Here is a 16,130-nt window from a genome sequence, read left to right as displayed (position 1 = left end):
CCTCTCAACTACAAAGTCAGTACTTAAATTCCTAGTACAAAAGTAAATAAAAAAAACTCCCATCAAGACTTGAACAAAGTAAAAGAGAGATAGAAAAATTATAACTTACATGTTATGTTATTGGTCTCTCTCGATCACCGATCTCCTCTCCTCTATTTTCTCTGTCGTTAGGGTTTTTAATAATAACATGGAATTTTTGTTTAAGCGGCGTGCCTATTATATATAGATCATGTATCACTCTTTTTCCTATTCTAATTACTAAATCAAAATAAATTCTTTTCTAATTCTCATTCTAATTTAAATTAAATTCATTACTAATTACTATTCTTATTCTTATTCTTATTCTTATTCTTATTCTTATTCTTATTCTTATTATTTATTCTTATTATTTATTATTATTATTATTATTATCTAAAATTACTGATATTACATATATACCCCCTTAAAAAAATTGTCCCCGGAATTTAACGAAACTAAATACTCGTACCTCAATCGAATAAATGAGGATATTTCTCACGAATAATTTTTTCTATTTCCCAAGTAGCCTCTCTCCTAGAATGATTTTTTCACAAAACTTTCACAAATGGAATTGTATTCTTCCTCTGAACTCGCTCCTCTCGAGCTAAGATAGCCTCGACTTCTACATCACAAGAAAGATCCTCTCTAATCTTATATAACGGATACTAAACTATGTGTAATGAATGATATTTGTTGCCCCTCAAAACTGACACATAAAACACATTATGCACATGAGATAATTATGGAGGCAACATAACTCTATAAGACACTTCCCTCACTTTCTCCATAACATCAAAAGGTCCAACATACCTCGGACTAAGCTTCCCCTTCATACCCAAACACTTCACACCATACAAGGCGACACTTTCAAGAACACATGATCACCTGGCTCAAATCCACCAAACTTTTTATGTTGATCCGCATAGCTCTTTTGACGAGATCGAGCTTCCTTCAAACTTTTTTTAACTTTATCCACCTTCTCATTAGTGATTCTAACCAGCTCTGGTCCTTTAATAACTCTTTCTCCAACCTCATCCCAACAAGATGGTGCTCTACACCTCCTACTATATAAAGCCTCAAATGGTGGCATACCAATAATTGTGTGCCAACTATTATTGTACGCAAACTATACCAGATATAAATATTTATCCCAATCACCTGTCCACTCCAATGCACAAGCCCTCAACATATCCTCCAATGTCTGAATCATCCGCTCTGACTGTCCATCCTTCCGCGGATGATAAGCTGTACTAAAATTAAGCCTCATACTCCAAGCTTGATGGAGCCCCTTCCAAAAACGTGATGTAAATCTCGTATCCCTGTTAGAAAATATCGACACAGGTATACTATGAAGTCTAAAAATATCTTACTGAAAAATATCTGCCAACTCATGAATATGATGTTGGATTTTTATCGCAGCGGTGGCATGGTAAAACACTTTTACACATATAAAATCCAAATAAAAGCATATAAATCGTGATTAAAACATATGAATCGATTACTAACCTTTAATAGCGATCCAAAAGCAACGATCGGAGATCCTTAGCAGCTGCTCCTCAAACGTGAAGCACTCCACCGGTATCCACCAAGAAAACAAAGTTAAGGAGGAGGAGGAGGTGGAGAGAATTAGGTTTTCTAAAAACTTTTTGGGTTCGGGTTAAAATAAAAATAGGGTTTATAATAGTATATTTATAGGCAAAATTTTCAGCTGAAATTTTCCCATAAAATATTATTATTATTAACCCATTTATTATTCTCATTAATAATTAAAACACCTTTTAATTATTAATCCTTTTTCTAAACACTTTAGAAATAATTCTCTCTCTTGATTTAATTTCCAAAAATTAAATTCTTAATTAATAATATTAAGAACTTTTCTTAATTAATTTATAATCAATTAAATCTCATTTAATCAATTATTAAATTTGCCAATTATTTATTTATTTCATAAATAAATAATTATTAGCCATTATTAATTAATTCCTCCACCATTAAATCATTTTCTTTTTATGGCGTGACCCTGTAGGTTCAATATTAAGCCAGTAGTAGAAATAAATAATAATAAAACTATTTTATCATTATTTATATAAATTCTCTAATTTATTAAATATGATTAATTAATTAATCATATTTATTCTACATCGTGAGGGATACTTCTCAGCATATCGCGACTATCCGGATAATATGAATTCACTGCTTAGAATACCAAGAACCTATTCAGTGAATAGTTACCGTACAATAAACTCCTTCTACCCTATAATGTCCTTATTAAATACAAGGCATGGATCTTGTGTCAAGCCTATCTAATTTAATCACTTGCTTACCATTTACTATGCTTAGTTCTATGCAAATTAGAAACTCCTTTCTAATTTCATTCACTCTGGCCAGAGATTCCTGAACTAGCATAAGTGGATCAGCTTTGAACATTCGCTTCCTTCACTGGAAGGGGTAGATCCTTTATTGATCATACACTATCTTCGTGTACAAATTCCTATACCCCGTAGAGCCCTAATAATTGTCCCTGGAGACTAAGAACTAAACCAAAGCATAGTTCAGTGTACACAAGATGACTATGATGACCTCAAGTCTAAGGATACTTGTGCAACTATCACTATGTGCACAACTGCTGACACGTGAGTGAACTTCATCAGTTGTTCAGCTGTGCGAGTCATGTTCAGTGAACTTATTCTATAATAAGCACCTATATACTAGCTATAGTGTCACCACACAAATATCTATGAGAACAGACATCCTTCAAAATGAAGCAAGCATATTATGTACCGATCTTTGCGGATTATTAATTACCAGTTAGTCATCCTATGACCAGGAACTATTTAAGTTTAGAGTTATCATCTTTTAGGTCTCACTATTATGAACTCATCATAATCCATAAAAGCCTTACTCTAAACTATGGTATATCTTATTTAAACACTTAAATAGATAGAGCCCGTAATAAAAACAAGTCTTTTATTAATATCAATGAAATCAAAACAGATTACATAAAAGTTATTCCTAAATCCTAATACATGATTGGACTTAGGACATATTCCTTTCAATCTCCCACTTGTACTAAAGCCAATCACTCTGGTACCTAATACCCATCTAGTCTTTATGACGATCAAATTGACTTTCATAAAGTAGCTTTGTGAGTGGGTCTGTTATGTTGTTATGTGTGCCAACTCTATTTCAATACAACACAAGAAATGTTATCGCGCTCCCACTAACCCTTTTGCAGACACATGGTTCATCTACGTCTTTTATAAAACCAAACTCTTTGATTGTCTCATCAAAATGGATGTTCCATCTACGAGAAGCTTGCTTTAAACCACATATGGTTTGCAGCAGCTTACACACTAGGTTTTTATTTCTCTTGGAAAGAAAACCATCTGGCTATTTGCCAGATCTCATAGTCGTAGTAAGCAGCATTCGCAAGCAAAATCCGAACTGATTATAATAGGGCTACAGGTAAAAGGTTTCATCAAAGTCAATCCATTGCCTTTATTTGAATTCTTTTGCCACAAGCCTGGCCTTAAAGGTCTCCACCTGGCCATCTGCTCTAATCATTCTTTTGTATCCCGTATACATAGATTTCATTCCGGATTTCATGGCACTATGCCATTTCTCTGAGTCAACACTACTCATAGCCTCATTATAGGTCACAGGGTCGTCATCATCAATGATCGACAACTCATTGTCATTCTCAATGACAAGGCCATATTACCTCTCAGGTTGGCGAGACGCTCTCCCTCACCTACGAATGGGCTGTTCCACAGAAGGTTGTTCAGTCAGAATAGGTGTTTCCACTTGATCCGTAGTAGTTTGTGCTTCTTGAACTTCATCAAGTTCAATTTTGCTCCCACTGTTTCCTTCAAGGATAAACTCCTTTTCCAAGAAGGTAGCATGTCTGGAGACAAACACCCGATGATCGGTGTAAAAGTAATACCCTAAAGTCTCTTTAGGATATCCTACAAAAATACATTTTACGGATCGATATTCCAGCTTATCTGGGTCAACTTACTTGACATAAGCTGGACATCCCCAAATCTTAACGTGTTTAAGACTCGGTTTCCTTTCTTTCCATATCTCATACGGAGTTTGAGGAACAGATTTGGAAGGCACCTTATTCAGTAAATATGCTGAGGTTTCCAATGCATAACCCCATAGGAATACTGGAAGATTTGCATAGCTCATCATGGACCGAACTATGTCTAACAAAGTTCGATTTCTCCTTTCAGATACCAATCTGGAGGCGTCCACTGGGAGACTATACCATTTACTTTGAGATAATCCAGAAACTCTCCATTCAAGTATTCACCACCTCGATCTAATCGAAGAATTATAATACTATGTTTGGTTTGTTTCTCTACTTCATACTTATACTCTTTGAACTTTTCAAAGGCTTCAGACTTGTGTTTCATCAAACACATATCCGAATCTAGATCTATTATCCATGAAAGTAATGAAGTATGAAAATCCATCCATGGCTTGCGTAGACATTGGTCCACATACATCTGTGTGTATCATTCCTAGCAAATTTGCAGCCCTCTCTCCATGTCTACTAAATGGAGACTGCAGTGCCACAATGAAGTGAGATTTTCATCATCCCTTTTCTTTTATTAGTTTGTTCAATCTGAAGTAAATTATGTCACATTTATACAGACCATTATTTATAGTACCACGTCCATAAAGAATATTATCTCTAAGAATAGAACATTCATTATTCTCAATAATAAATGAAAATACAACCAAGTCTAACACGGGAATAATATTCCTCACAATCGAGGGAACAAAATAACAATTATTTAAAAAACAATAGTCTTGCCCGTAGGCATATGTAAATGAAATGATTTTACATATTCAGCAGCAACTCTTGCTCCATTTCCCATCAGTAGAATCACCTCCTCTTCCTCAAGAGTCCTACTTCTGCTTAGTCCCTGCAACAAATTGCAGATATGAGAACCACAGGCGGTATCTAATACCCAAGTAGAAATTTGATTTAATGACATATTCACTTCTATCATGAACATACCTGAATCAGAAGCGGTAGTCTCACTACCCTTCTTCTTCTTCAATTCTGCAAGGTATACCTTGCAGTTCCTCTTCCAGTGCCCCACCTTGTTACAGTGAAAGCAAACAACTTTGCTCTTGGGGTCCTCAGCTTTTAGTGGAACCGGCGTTTTCTCACCTACTTTCTTCTTCTTGGAAGGGTTCCTCTTCCTTTTCTTAGGATTGGAACCTTCACCAATTAGAAGAACAGAACTCTTCTTAGGGGGAAAATTCGATTCCGCAGTCTTCAACATGTTGTGGAGTTCAGGCAGGCTGACATCCAACTTATTCATGTGAAAGTTCACAACAAACTGCGAAAATGAACTCGGAAGCGATTGCAAGACCAAGTCTTGGCTCAGCTCCCCATCCATGGCAAAACCAAGTTGTCCAAGATGTTCAATCAAATTGATCATCTTAAGTACATGATCATTCACAGATGATCCCTCAGACATCCTACAACCGAACAGCTTCTTCGATATCTCATATCGAGCTGTCCTCCCTGCCACATCATACAACTCTTGTAGATGCATGAGGATAGTGTGAGCATCCATATGCTCATGTTGCTTCTGTAGCTCAATGTTCATGGAAGCTAGCATGATGCATTGAGCAACATTTGCATCATCTACCCACTTACGATACACAATATGTTCATCATTATGTGCATCACTAGCAGGTTCACTAGGCTTAGGTGAGTCAATCACGTATTCCAGCTTCTCAATCCTGAGAACAATTCTCAAGTTTCGAAGCCAGTCAGCATAATTAGGACCAGTCAACTTGTGAGCATCCAGTATGCTCCTGAGTGATAGTGCAGAAGACATAATGTATATTGTAAATCTGTAAATGATAAACACATAACAACACTTAGCAAATATTCAATTTCATTTTAAAACACTATATGAATTGGGTCTTTATCCATAAGTGGCTCCCACTAGTTTACCTAATTTATTCAACCCCCTACATGAAAAATTAAGCATTCATAATGCTAGTGGGAATAGGGATCCTACATTCCATTACACAACCCCGGCTGTAGCACGAACCGCCATGTAATGTTCAATAGGCAGACAACTCTTGTCAATTACATCTTATGTTATTCCCTAATCAAACTTTAGCCTCTTGAATAATTGAGTCACGGCTGTGGCACGATAAACTCAATATTTTAAGTCAAGTCTAACCCAACATTCCGTACAATTGAATCAGTCCCCAACGGCCCACGGCTGTGGCACGTACCGACCTTTAGATTCTAATTCAATGTACACATCTCTATGTAATAGACAAGTATTTCTTATTTCGAAATCAAAGCCCTCGGCTGTAGCACGAACCGACAATGATTCAAAAATAAGAACTACTTTCTACCATTTTGAAGGCTTTGACCGACACAAGCCCGTTGTATCATTTGCCAATTACCACTTGATATTATTTAATTTTAGAGGGATTATATTACGTTACAATCATAATCATATTATAAAGAGATTCTTCCTTTTAAATTAAATATTTCAAATCAATAATCAATAATCAGATGATTCCCAGATCGGGTGGAGCATTGTCAAGAGGCGTCACTTAATAACCCTTTCTTACAGATAGAAATCTGTTGTTGACAGAATCATCCTTTCTCTCATATTGAAAATTCATATTCAATTACGTGTTTCATAAACACAAGAATCTCATGATTGTATTCATAATATTATTATTAAGGTTATGAAACAATTTCACTATACTAGATTGTCTAACAAGCGCCTTATGTTCATTTAAGTTCACCTAAATCTATCATCGCATGATAAACTAAGCATATATCACATATATCAACATGAATAAACATCAAGGTAGGCATGTTACATCATCTAACATATTGGTCTAAGCATTATACATCTCTATGTATCACATGAAGCATTTAAAAGCTATTAAAACAATCAAAAACAGCTTTAAAATACTTCTGTTAGCTATAAACAGTTCGAAACAATTTCATAAAATATCATATAATATACCATTAGAAGCGTCTCGAAAAGACGAATGCAACGGCACCAAAAACACCCAATTCTGAGCTGGCACGCGCCCTCACGCGCCGAAACAAGGTCCCCCACGCGCAGTCACGCGCACACGCGCTGTGAGGCGCGTGTCAGAACACCGCCCACGCGCGCCACGCGCCCCACACGCTTCACGCGCCTACGACCCTACGCTGACGTCAGCACGTTGACCAGCGCGTGTCCGCCATGCCCCGCGCGTGGTACACGGGCGCGTGTACCACACGCGCGCACGGCAGACGCGCGGTCCTTCTTCCTGTGCCGACTGTTGCCGCCTGACAATTCTCGAACGTCGTGCAGCCGTACCTGACATCTTTGTCTTCTCTTTGCTTCCGTGCCATCTGTACAGCAACCACAGCAGATATATATATATACATACTTACAATTTATATATAAATATATGATTATTTAATTATGAATTTAATTACAACAACTTCAAAAATTCATAATAAATAATCTATACATCATAAAATTATGAAAAAAATACCCAGACGATCTACAACACTTGTAGAACCCAGATCAACATTCAAAATCATTCTGAGAAACGATTTCTCATCAGACATAATTAATCCATAATATAACTTGTAAAAATCATAATTAATTCATACAAGCACATAAAATTCTGAAATTTTTACCACAGATCTATATGAATACAACCTATGCTCTGATACCATTGTTGGATTTTTATCACAGCGGAGGCATGGTAAAACACTTTTACACATATAAAATCCAAATAAAAGCATATAAATCGTGATTAAAACATATGAATCGATTACTAACCTTTAATAGCGATCCAAAAGCAACGATCGGAGATCCTTAGCAGCTGCTCCTCAAACGTGAAGCACTCCACCGGTATCCACCAAGAAAACGACGTTAAGGAGGAGGAGGAGGTGGAGAGAATTAGGTTTTCTAAAATCTTTTTGGGTTCGGGTTAGAATAAAAATAGGGTTTATAATAGTATATTTATAGGCAAAATTTTCAGCTGAAATTTTCCCATAAAATATTATTATTATTAACCCATTTATTATTCTCATTAATAATTAAAACACCTTTTAATTATTAATTCTTTTTCTAAACACTTTAGAAATAATTCTCTCACTTGATTTAATTTCCAAAAATTAAATTTTTATTAATAATATTAAGAACTTTTCCTAATTAATTTATAATCAATTAAATCTCATTTAATCAATTATTAAATTTGCCAATTAATTATTTTTTTCATAAATAAATAATTATTAGCCATTATTAATTAATTCCTCCACCATTAAATCATTTTCTTTTTATGGTGTGACCCTGTAGGTTCAATATTAAGCCGGTAGTATAAATAAATAATAATAAAACTATTTTATCATTATTTATATAAATTCTCTAATTTATTAAATATGATTAATTAATTAATCATATTTATTCTACATCGTGAGGGATACTTCTCAGCATATCGCGACTATCCGGATAATACGAATTCACTGCTTAGAATACCAAGAACCTATTCAATGAATAGTTACCGTACAATAAACTCCTTCTACCCTATAATGTCCTGATTAAATACAAGGCATGGATCTTGTGTCAAGCCTATCTAATTTAATCACTTGCTTACCATTTACTATGCTTAGTTCTATGCAAATTAGAAACTCCTTTCTAATTTCATTCACTCTGGCCAGAGATTCCTGAACTAGCATAAGTGGATCAGCCTTGAACATTCGCTTCCTTCACTGGAAGGGGTAGATCCTTTATTGATCATACACTATCTTCGTGTACAAATTCCTATACCCAGTAGAGCCCTAATAATTGTCCCTGGAGACTAAGAACTAAACCAAAGCATAGTTCAGTGTACACAAGATGACTATGATGACCTCAAGTCTAAGGATACTTGTACAACTATCACTATGTGAACAACTGCTGACACGTGAGTGAACTCCATCAGTTGTTTAGCTGTGCGGGTCATGTTCAGTGAACTTATTCTATAATAAGCACCTACATACTAACTATAGTGTCACCACACAAATATCTATGAGAACAGACATCCTTCAAAATGAAGCAAGCATAGTATGTACCGATCTTTGCGGATTATTAATTACCAGTTAGTAATCCTATGACCAGGAACTATTTAAGTTTAGAGTTATCATCTTTTAGGTCTCACTATTATGATCTCATCATAATCCATAAAAGCTTTACTCTAAACTATGATATATCTTATTTAAACACTTAAATAGACAGAGCCCGTAATAAAAATAAGTCTTTTATTAATATCAATGAAATCAAAACAGATTACATAAAAGTTATTCCTAAATCCTAATACATGATTGGACTTAGGACATATTCCTTTCACATGAGTAGTCTCTCTAATAGGTAAGAAGTGAGCGGAGTTAGTAAGTCTATCAACCACCACCCATATAACATCATTCTTCCTGAACGTTCTCGAAAAATGAGTCATAAAATCCATAGTAATGTTTTCCCACTTCCAAACTGGAATATCTAGCTGCTGCAACAATCCACTAGGCCTTTGATTGTCTATCTTCACTTGTTGATATGTAAGATATTTTCCCACAAATTCTGCTATATCTCCCTTCATTCCACTCCACCAAAAGTGCTTCTTCAAATCTCCATACATCTTGGAGGAACCTGGATGAATGGAGAATGAAGAACTACGAGCCTCCTTCAAAATTTCCTCACGAATCGCCGGGTCTGCAGGAACACACGATTTACCACCCAACCATATCACGCCCTCATCATCAACACAAAAATGTTTTCGCTTTCCACTTGCCACCTCCGATCTAATAACATCCAAAACTGTATTTGTCTTCTGGGATTCCTTAACCCTGGAAACAAGATTTGGCTCCACTTTCAAACTTAAAATGCTACCTCCTGACCCTCCAATATACAACTCAACACCCAATCGCTCTAAATCTGAAATAAGGTTCGACTGACTAATGAGAGATACAACACTCCCAAAGTTCTTCCTACTAAGAGCGTCCGCCACTAAATTCGCCTTTCCTGGATGGTACTGAATATTAGCATCATAATCCTTAAAAAGTTCAAGCCACCTTTGTTGCCTCATATTAAGCTCTTTCTGAGTAAAAATGTATTTGAGACTCTTGTGATCGATAAAGATGTCACAAGTCTCTTCATACAAATAATGCCTCCAAATCTTCAAAGCAAAGACCACTGCTGCTAACTCTAATGGGTATGATAGTTCACCTTATAGGGTTTAAGTTGCCTTGAGGTGTAAGAAATCACTTTCCCATGCTGCATAAGAACACACCCCAATCCTCTCTTAGAAGCATCATTATAAACCTGAAAACCTCCACTTCCTGATGGTAACACAAGTATTGGAGCAGACACCAACCTATTTTTCAACTCTTTAAAGCTCTTCTCACGATCATTATTCCACTCGAATTTAACGCCCTTCCTCATGAGTTGAGTCAATGGCAAAGCTATGGAAGAGAAACCCCCCACAAAGCGCCTATATTAACCTGCTAAACCTAAGAAAATCCTAACCTCTATCACGTTACTAGGTCTAGGCCAATTTGTAATAGCCTCAACTTTCACAGGATCTAACTCAATGCCCCTACCAGACACAATATGCCCCAAGAATGCCACTTCCTCTAACCAGATGTCACACATTGAAAATTTTGCAAACAATTTCTTCTCCCTCAAGATGTCAAAAATAATGCGTAAATGCTCCTCTATGCTACTAGAGTATATCAAGATAATATCAATGAAGACTACCATAAATTTATCCAGATAATCATGAAAGACCCGATTCATAAAATCCATAAATACTGCTAGAGCATTCATCACCCCAAACGACATCACAAGAAACTCATAATGACCATAACGAGTGCAAAATGCAGTCTTCGGAATATCCTCTTCTCTTACTCATAACTGATGGGAACCAGATCTCAAATCCATCTTTGAGAAGTACTTCTCCCCATGTAACTGATCAAACAAGTCATCAATGCGTGGAATAGGATACCTGTTTCTTATAGTCATCTTATTCAACTCCCTGTAGTCAATGCACAATCTCATGGAACCATCCTTCTTCTTCACAAACAATAGAGGAGCGCCCCACAGAGACAAACTTGGCCTGATAAATCCCCTATCCAATAACTCTTGTAACCGCTCCTTCAATTCTTGCAACTCAAGTGGTGCCATGCAGTAAAGCGTCTTAGAAATAGGCTCAACACCTGGAACAAGTTCAATAGTAAACTCCACCTCTCTATGTGGTGGAAAACTTGGTAGCTCATCAGGAAACACGTCTGTATACTCTTTTACAACTGGATAATCCTCGATGTGAGGTTTATCCTTTGATATATCCTTCACAAAAGCAAGGTAGCCATCACAACCCTTAGATAACAGTATACTCGCCTTTAGAGCATAAATTATTTTAACCTCCCCTTTCGGCTGAGACCCTTGGTATACACATTATGGTTTATCCGCATCCCCAAAGATCACCATTTTTCCTTGACAGTCAATTGTGGCACGATGTTCAATCAACCAATCCTTGCCCAAGATAATGTCAAAGTCATGCATCTCCATTGGAAGCAAGTAACCCATATAATTTATATCTCCCACAGCTATCAGACACTCCCGATATACATCAGATATAATAACAGAATTTCCCATCGGGGTAGCAATAGAATAATGAGGATATAATAAAAAAGGCACAACACCAAAATGACGAACAAACGATAAAGACACAACAGAATGGGTCGAACCAGTATTAAATAACACATAAGCATCGCGTCTACCAATAAGAAGTGTTCCTGAAACGGTACCTGAATTAGCTGCTACTTGATTTGCAGTCACTACAAACACTCTAGATGTAGGATTATGCTGGCTGCCACTGCCATTACCACCGTCAGCTCCTCATCTACCAGTGTTGCGTGATACTATACAATTCTTTGCCCTATGGGATATGCTACCACCCAAGAAACAAGCCTCATTCTGTCTTAACAAGCTCTACCTGGATGATGTTCACCATATATAGCACAAGAAGCCACTGGAATCATATTGGGGTTTCCCCCATACACTGAGTAATGGCTCCGCCCCTATTGATGATCCTACCACTGCCTAGGCTGCTTCTGTCGCTGAAACTGCTGATTCTGATTCTGACCAACATACTGATTCTGACTGTGGAATGACTGTCCACCCATATTCTGATTTTGTTCGCGCCACTGTCCCTGCTGACCACTCTGACCTCCAAACCACTGTCGTACAAAACCATGATCATTCTTAGCCCTCTTACTACCACTATTAAACTTGAAAGTCCTGAAATCTATGCGCTCCTTCTCAAAATCCTTTGCTGCATCAGCCACCTCTGCCACATTATCAAATTTTTAAACAATTATGGAACCCCTCAAATAAGACTTCAACCCCCATTTAAATTTATCAGCCTGCTGTGCAGCAGTCCCTGCAACTGTCCATGCAAATCCAACCAACCTTATAAACCTCGTCATATAATCAGTAATGCTCTCATCATGGTGCTTCCCAATAGAATAAAACTTCCTTAAATAAGCCTCATCTGCTCATAAAATACCTCTTTAAATCCATGTCATTCCAAAGCCTCTACATACTGCTCCCCTTGTAGCTTTCACTCCTCTCCACCACCTCTGAGCATCCCCATCCAACTTATACATAGCTAATATAACAACCCAAATCCGGGGTCAAGATTTGGTGTCACGAAACAATCTTTACATAAAATAAAAGAATATTCAATTAACCCCTTGAACCCAGATCGTTTACAGGTTATGGTATGAAATAAGAATCTAACCTTCTACAACTCACAATAACTAGAATACAAGTGTAAATACCTTTTTACTAATGCTCTTGTCTCATTTTTCTAACATCTTCGTCCTCTCGCAGCGGAGATCTTTCTAACTTCTGCTGTCTATCAAAAGCTATTCACTTTTATTATTATCTTCTTCTGGAAGAAATAAGAATTACAAAGCAAGAGTGAGCCAAAAATGCCCAACAAGTATATAATTTGAGTTTCAAGCATTAATACCAAAGGAACATTTCCGGACAAAATCTTTTAACAATTTTAAACAATTCTATTTATTTGAGTGAGTGGAGCGAATAAACGTTGGATGTCACCAGCCTTTAATTATAAATCCAAAAATGACAAACGATTCCCCGATTCATCTCCTGAATCAGGGTTTTGTCCGGTTTTGGAATCATAAAACCTTTCAAGAGAGAATGCCGTTAATGGCGATCAGCAACAAATTAGATTGGACACTAGTTCGCATCTATATCCTGCTGATCAGTCAGGATACAATGCAGATCTATACCTACCTGTATAGATCCAGTCGGATCCCCAGGCTCTACGGCCCATCTCAAGGCAACGGTCATGTCCCGGTCCTTAGGATTGAGTAAAACTTAATCCCACACATCATCATTATCCAGCCCATGGAGTATTTTGATGTCAAACCATTTTGAATTCAAAACATCCCAATTCAGGATTCGTAAATAACCCGAAAAATGGGTATTTGCTCAAGAGAGCAATCGAATTATAGGAACAATAATGAAAGGAACATGCATAATCAGAGTAATTGTAGTGAAATATAAAACAGTTAACTATTCTGAACTTAGAATAGGAACGAAGAAATATTTGCAGTATTTTAAAAGAAAAATCAGGAATACTTGCCTCGATAAGCTTTAATCACTATTACTGGTTGACTTTGGTTTGACTTGAACGTTCAGCTTTATCTTCAAACTACTATCCCATTTTGGATATGATCCCAGCACTCAGGCCCTTCGATTGAAACTTAGTTAATCTCGACGTCTAATCACTAGATCGTTCCTAGTCCAACGTCAAATCTCGGGTCTTCCGACTAGGACCTACAGGGTTAAAATACCCTAATTCAGATAATCGCTTAAGCTTAATATCAAATCCCTATCACTTCTACCTACACGGTTTCACAACCCAACTCATATTTATATGTATTATTGAAATACACATAACAATTATGGCTTGCACTTTCAAAACTCGGTTCGATGTTTATTTTCGGAAAGTACATATACTCGTCATTTTGAAAAGCAGGGTAATTGATTATTCATAAAATATTTGGTCATGCCACGTAATTAGGTTTCGTATAATATAATTAGATATTGTTGTTCGACATCTTCGATAATTATAGATTACGTCCCCGTATTTTCGGAATTAATTTCCCAAAAATCGGGCAGCGTCTTCTTTATTTATTGGCCTACCCGTCGAAACAATTCGACGTCAATCACAATCAACAACCACATCCAATCCAATTTACAATCCCAAACACCAGAGCAACTTCAACTATCTATTATTATTATCCGTATGTTTTTGATTGTATGTATTTTCCGTTTCGCAATTAATATTTACCGAACTAATTTTATTTAATTAATAAATATAGGACTCAGATAAAAATCATCATCGCCTACCGTCGGCTCGCCGAGGCTCATTGCCGACGGCGATAAAATTTACGGGTTCCCGTTATATCGGGCATCCTACGTAAATTCCACCGATTAGTAATATAATTCCGCACCATTTATTTATATCACGAAATATTAGTCAATAATTCCTGCAGAGAATTAAAGGAATTAAATTAATATAATTTTCCAAAACAAAAAGTTCAATTCAAATTAATTCGAATTGAGCAAATACACAGCAAAGCAACACAGTTGAAACAAAACCCACAAACACAGCCACAACGCGCACACGCGCTGCAGCCGAACCAAAATGGACCAACCAGGAACGCAGGCAGCAACACCGCCCTCCCCCTCCATCGCGCACACACACACAACACCAGCCTAACACACACACGCACACATATAACACACGCATATGAGACATGCGTATTCATTTACAGAATACGCATGTCTCACATGCGTATTCTTTGAATTTTTTTTTTAAAAAATAGAATACGCATCTGTAACATGCGTATTCGGTGGGTATTTTGGGCACTTTTCCCGCCGGTGGGTATTTTGAGCACTTTTCCTGCCGGTTGGTATTTTGGGCACTTGAAGCTGGAAAGTGGTGTATTTTGGGCATTCTTTCCACGGAAGAACATGACCGGATTTTTCCAGAAACCGGCCACCGGAGCAGATTCCGGCGAGCCAATTTCAGGCCAAAAACAACACCGTTTGGTGTGGTTTTTACTGGGTTTCAATTCCACATGACTGCAGCAACTCATCTCCGACAAAAACATGTCAAAAACATCCCGTAATCTCCAACTCCGATTTAACCGACATCAACTCTGGCAAAAAATACGAAATCATTCATTTGTATATGAAACTCGATGATTTATAGTGCAAATCGAAGCTAAGAACACGTATAATCAAAGCCCTAACATATCAGGAACCAAATATTCACCAAAATCACAAAGCTATGTTTTGAAAATTAGGCATAAACCCTAATAATCGTGAATCACTATCCAGGAATTGTTTGTTCAATTAAACACCATGAATCGATTGCAAATAATATCACGAAGCTATATCAATCATCAAAATATCATAATAACCCTAGAATCAAAAAGTCCTAATTCGAGTATAAACCCTAAAAATCGAAAATCAAAAATTACGAATCAAAACATGAAATTGATGCTAGAAACAGATGAACAGATCGAAACCTTCGATTTGGGTACTTAATCACTTGTTTTGGTGTTGTAATCTGCTCAAAATCACGACTTGAATTCTCGACCCAAACTGGTTCTTCCCGACCCGGTTTGCAGAGAATTTTTATTAATTTCTGATTTTTAATTAATAATTATAATTAATTAAATAAAAATTAGGCTATTTATAATAGTAAAATTAATACTCCTAAATAAAATTAGGGCCCTAATTCTACACTTTTTAAAATTAATAAGCCCCTAATTTTATAATTTTTGAGTATTAAAATTTAATTTATAAATATTTTATATATGCAATATATATGTCAAAATTTCCGAAAAATTGTGAATAATACAAAAATACAAAGAAATGGTATAAATAAAAGTCTTATAATTTTATAAAAATAAAAATGTGATTTTTGTGGGGTTTTTAACACCCAATGCCCGGAAAAGTCATTTTTCGCAA

General features: G+C 36.5%; 1 protein-coding gene across 1 annotated transcript; it reads right to left on the bottom strand.

The window, feature by feature from the left end:
* Window positions 1-862: 862 nt before the first annotated feature.
* Window positions 863-15,250, bottom strand: LOC141665738 (uncharacterized). Its single transcript, XM_074471720.1, has 9 exons — window positions 15,050-15,250; window positions 14,807-14,867; window positions 12,150-12,402; window positions 11,538-11,928; window positions 11,165-11,399; window positions 10,581-10,687; window positions 10,281-10,487; window positions 9,604-10,152; window positions 863-1,144 (listed from the first exon to the last, which is right to left on the bottom strand). Exons 1-9 carry the CDS (start codon window positions 15,248-15,250, stop codon window positions 863-865), a joined length of 2,286 nt encoding a protein of 761 aa, XP_074327821.1.
* Window positions 15,251-16,130: the final 880 nt, after the last annotated feature.

The sequence above is a fragment of the Apium graveolens genome, chromosome 6, assembly GCF_009905375.1.
Source record: "Apium graveolens cultivar Ventura chromosome 6, ASM990537v1, whole genome shotgun sequence".
Lineage (NCBI taxonomy): Eukaryota > Viridiplantae > Streptophyta > Magnoliopsida > Apiales > Apiaceae > Apium > Apium graveolens.
Note: the sequence above shows the minus strand (reverse complement) of the source record. Positions and strands in the feature narration are given on the sequence as shown.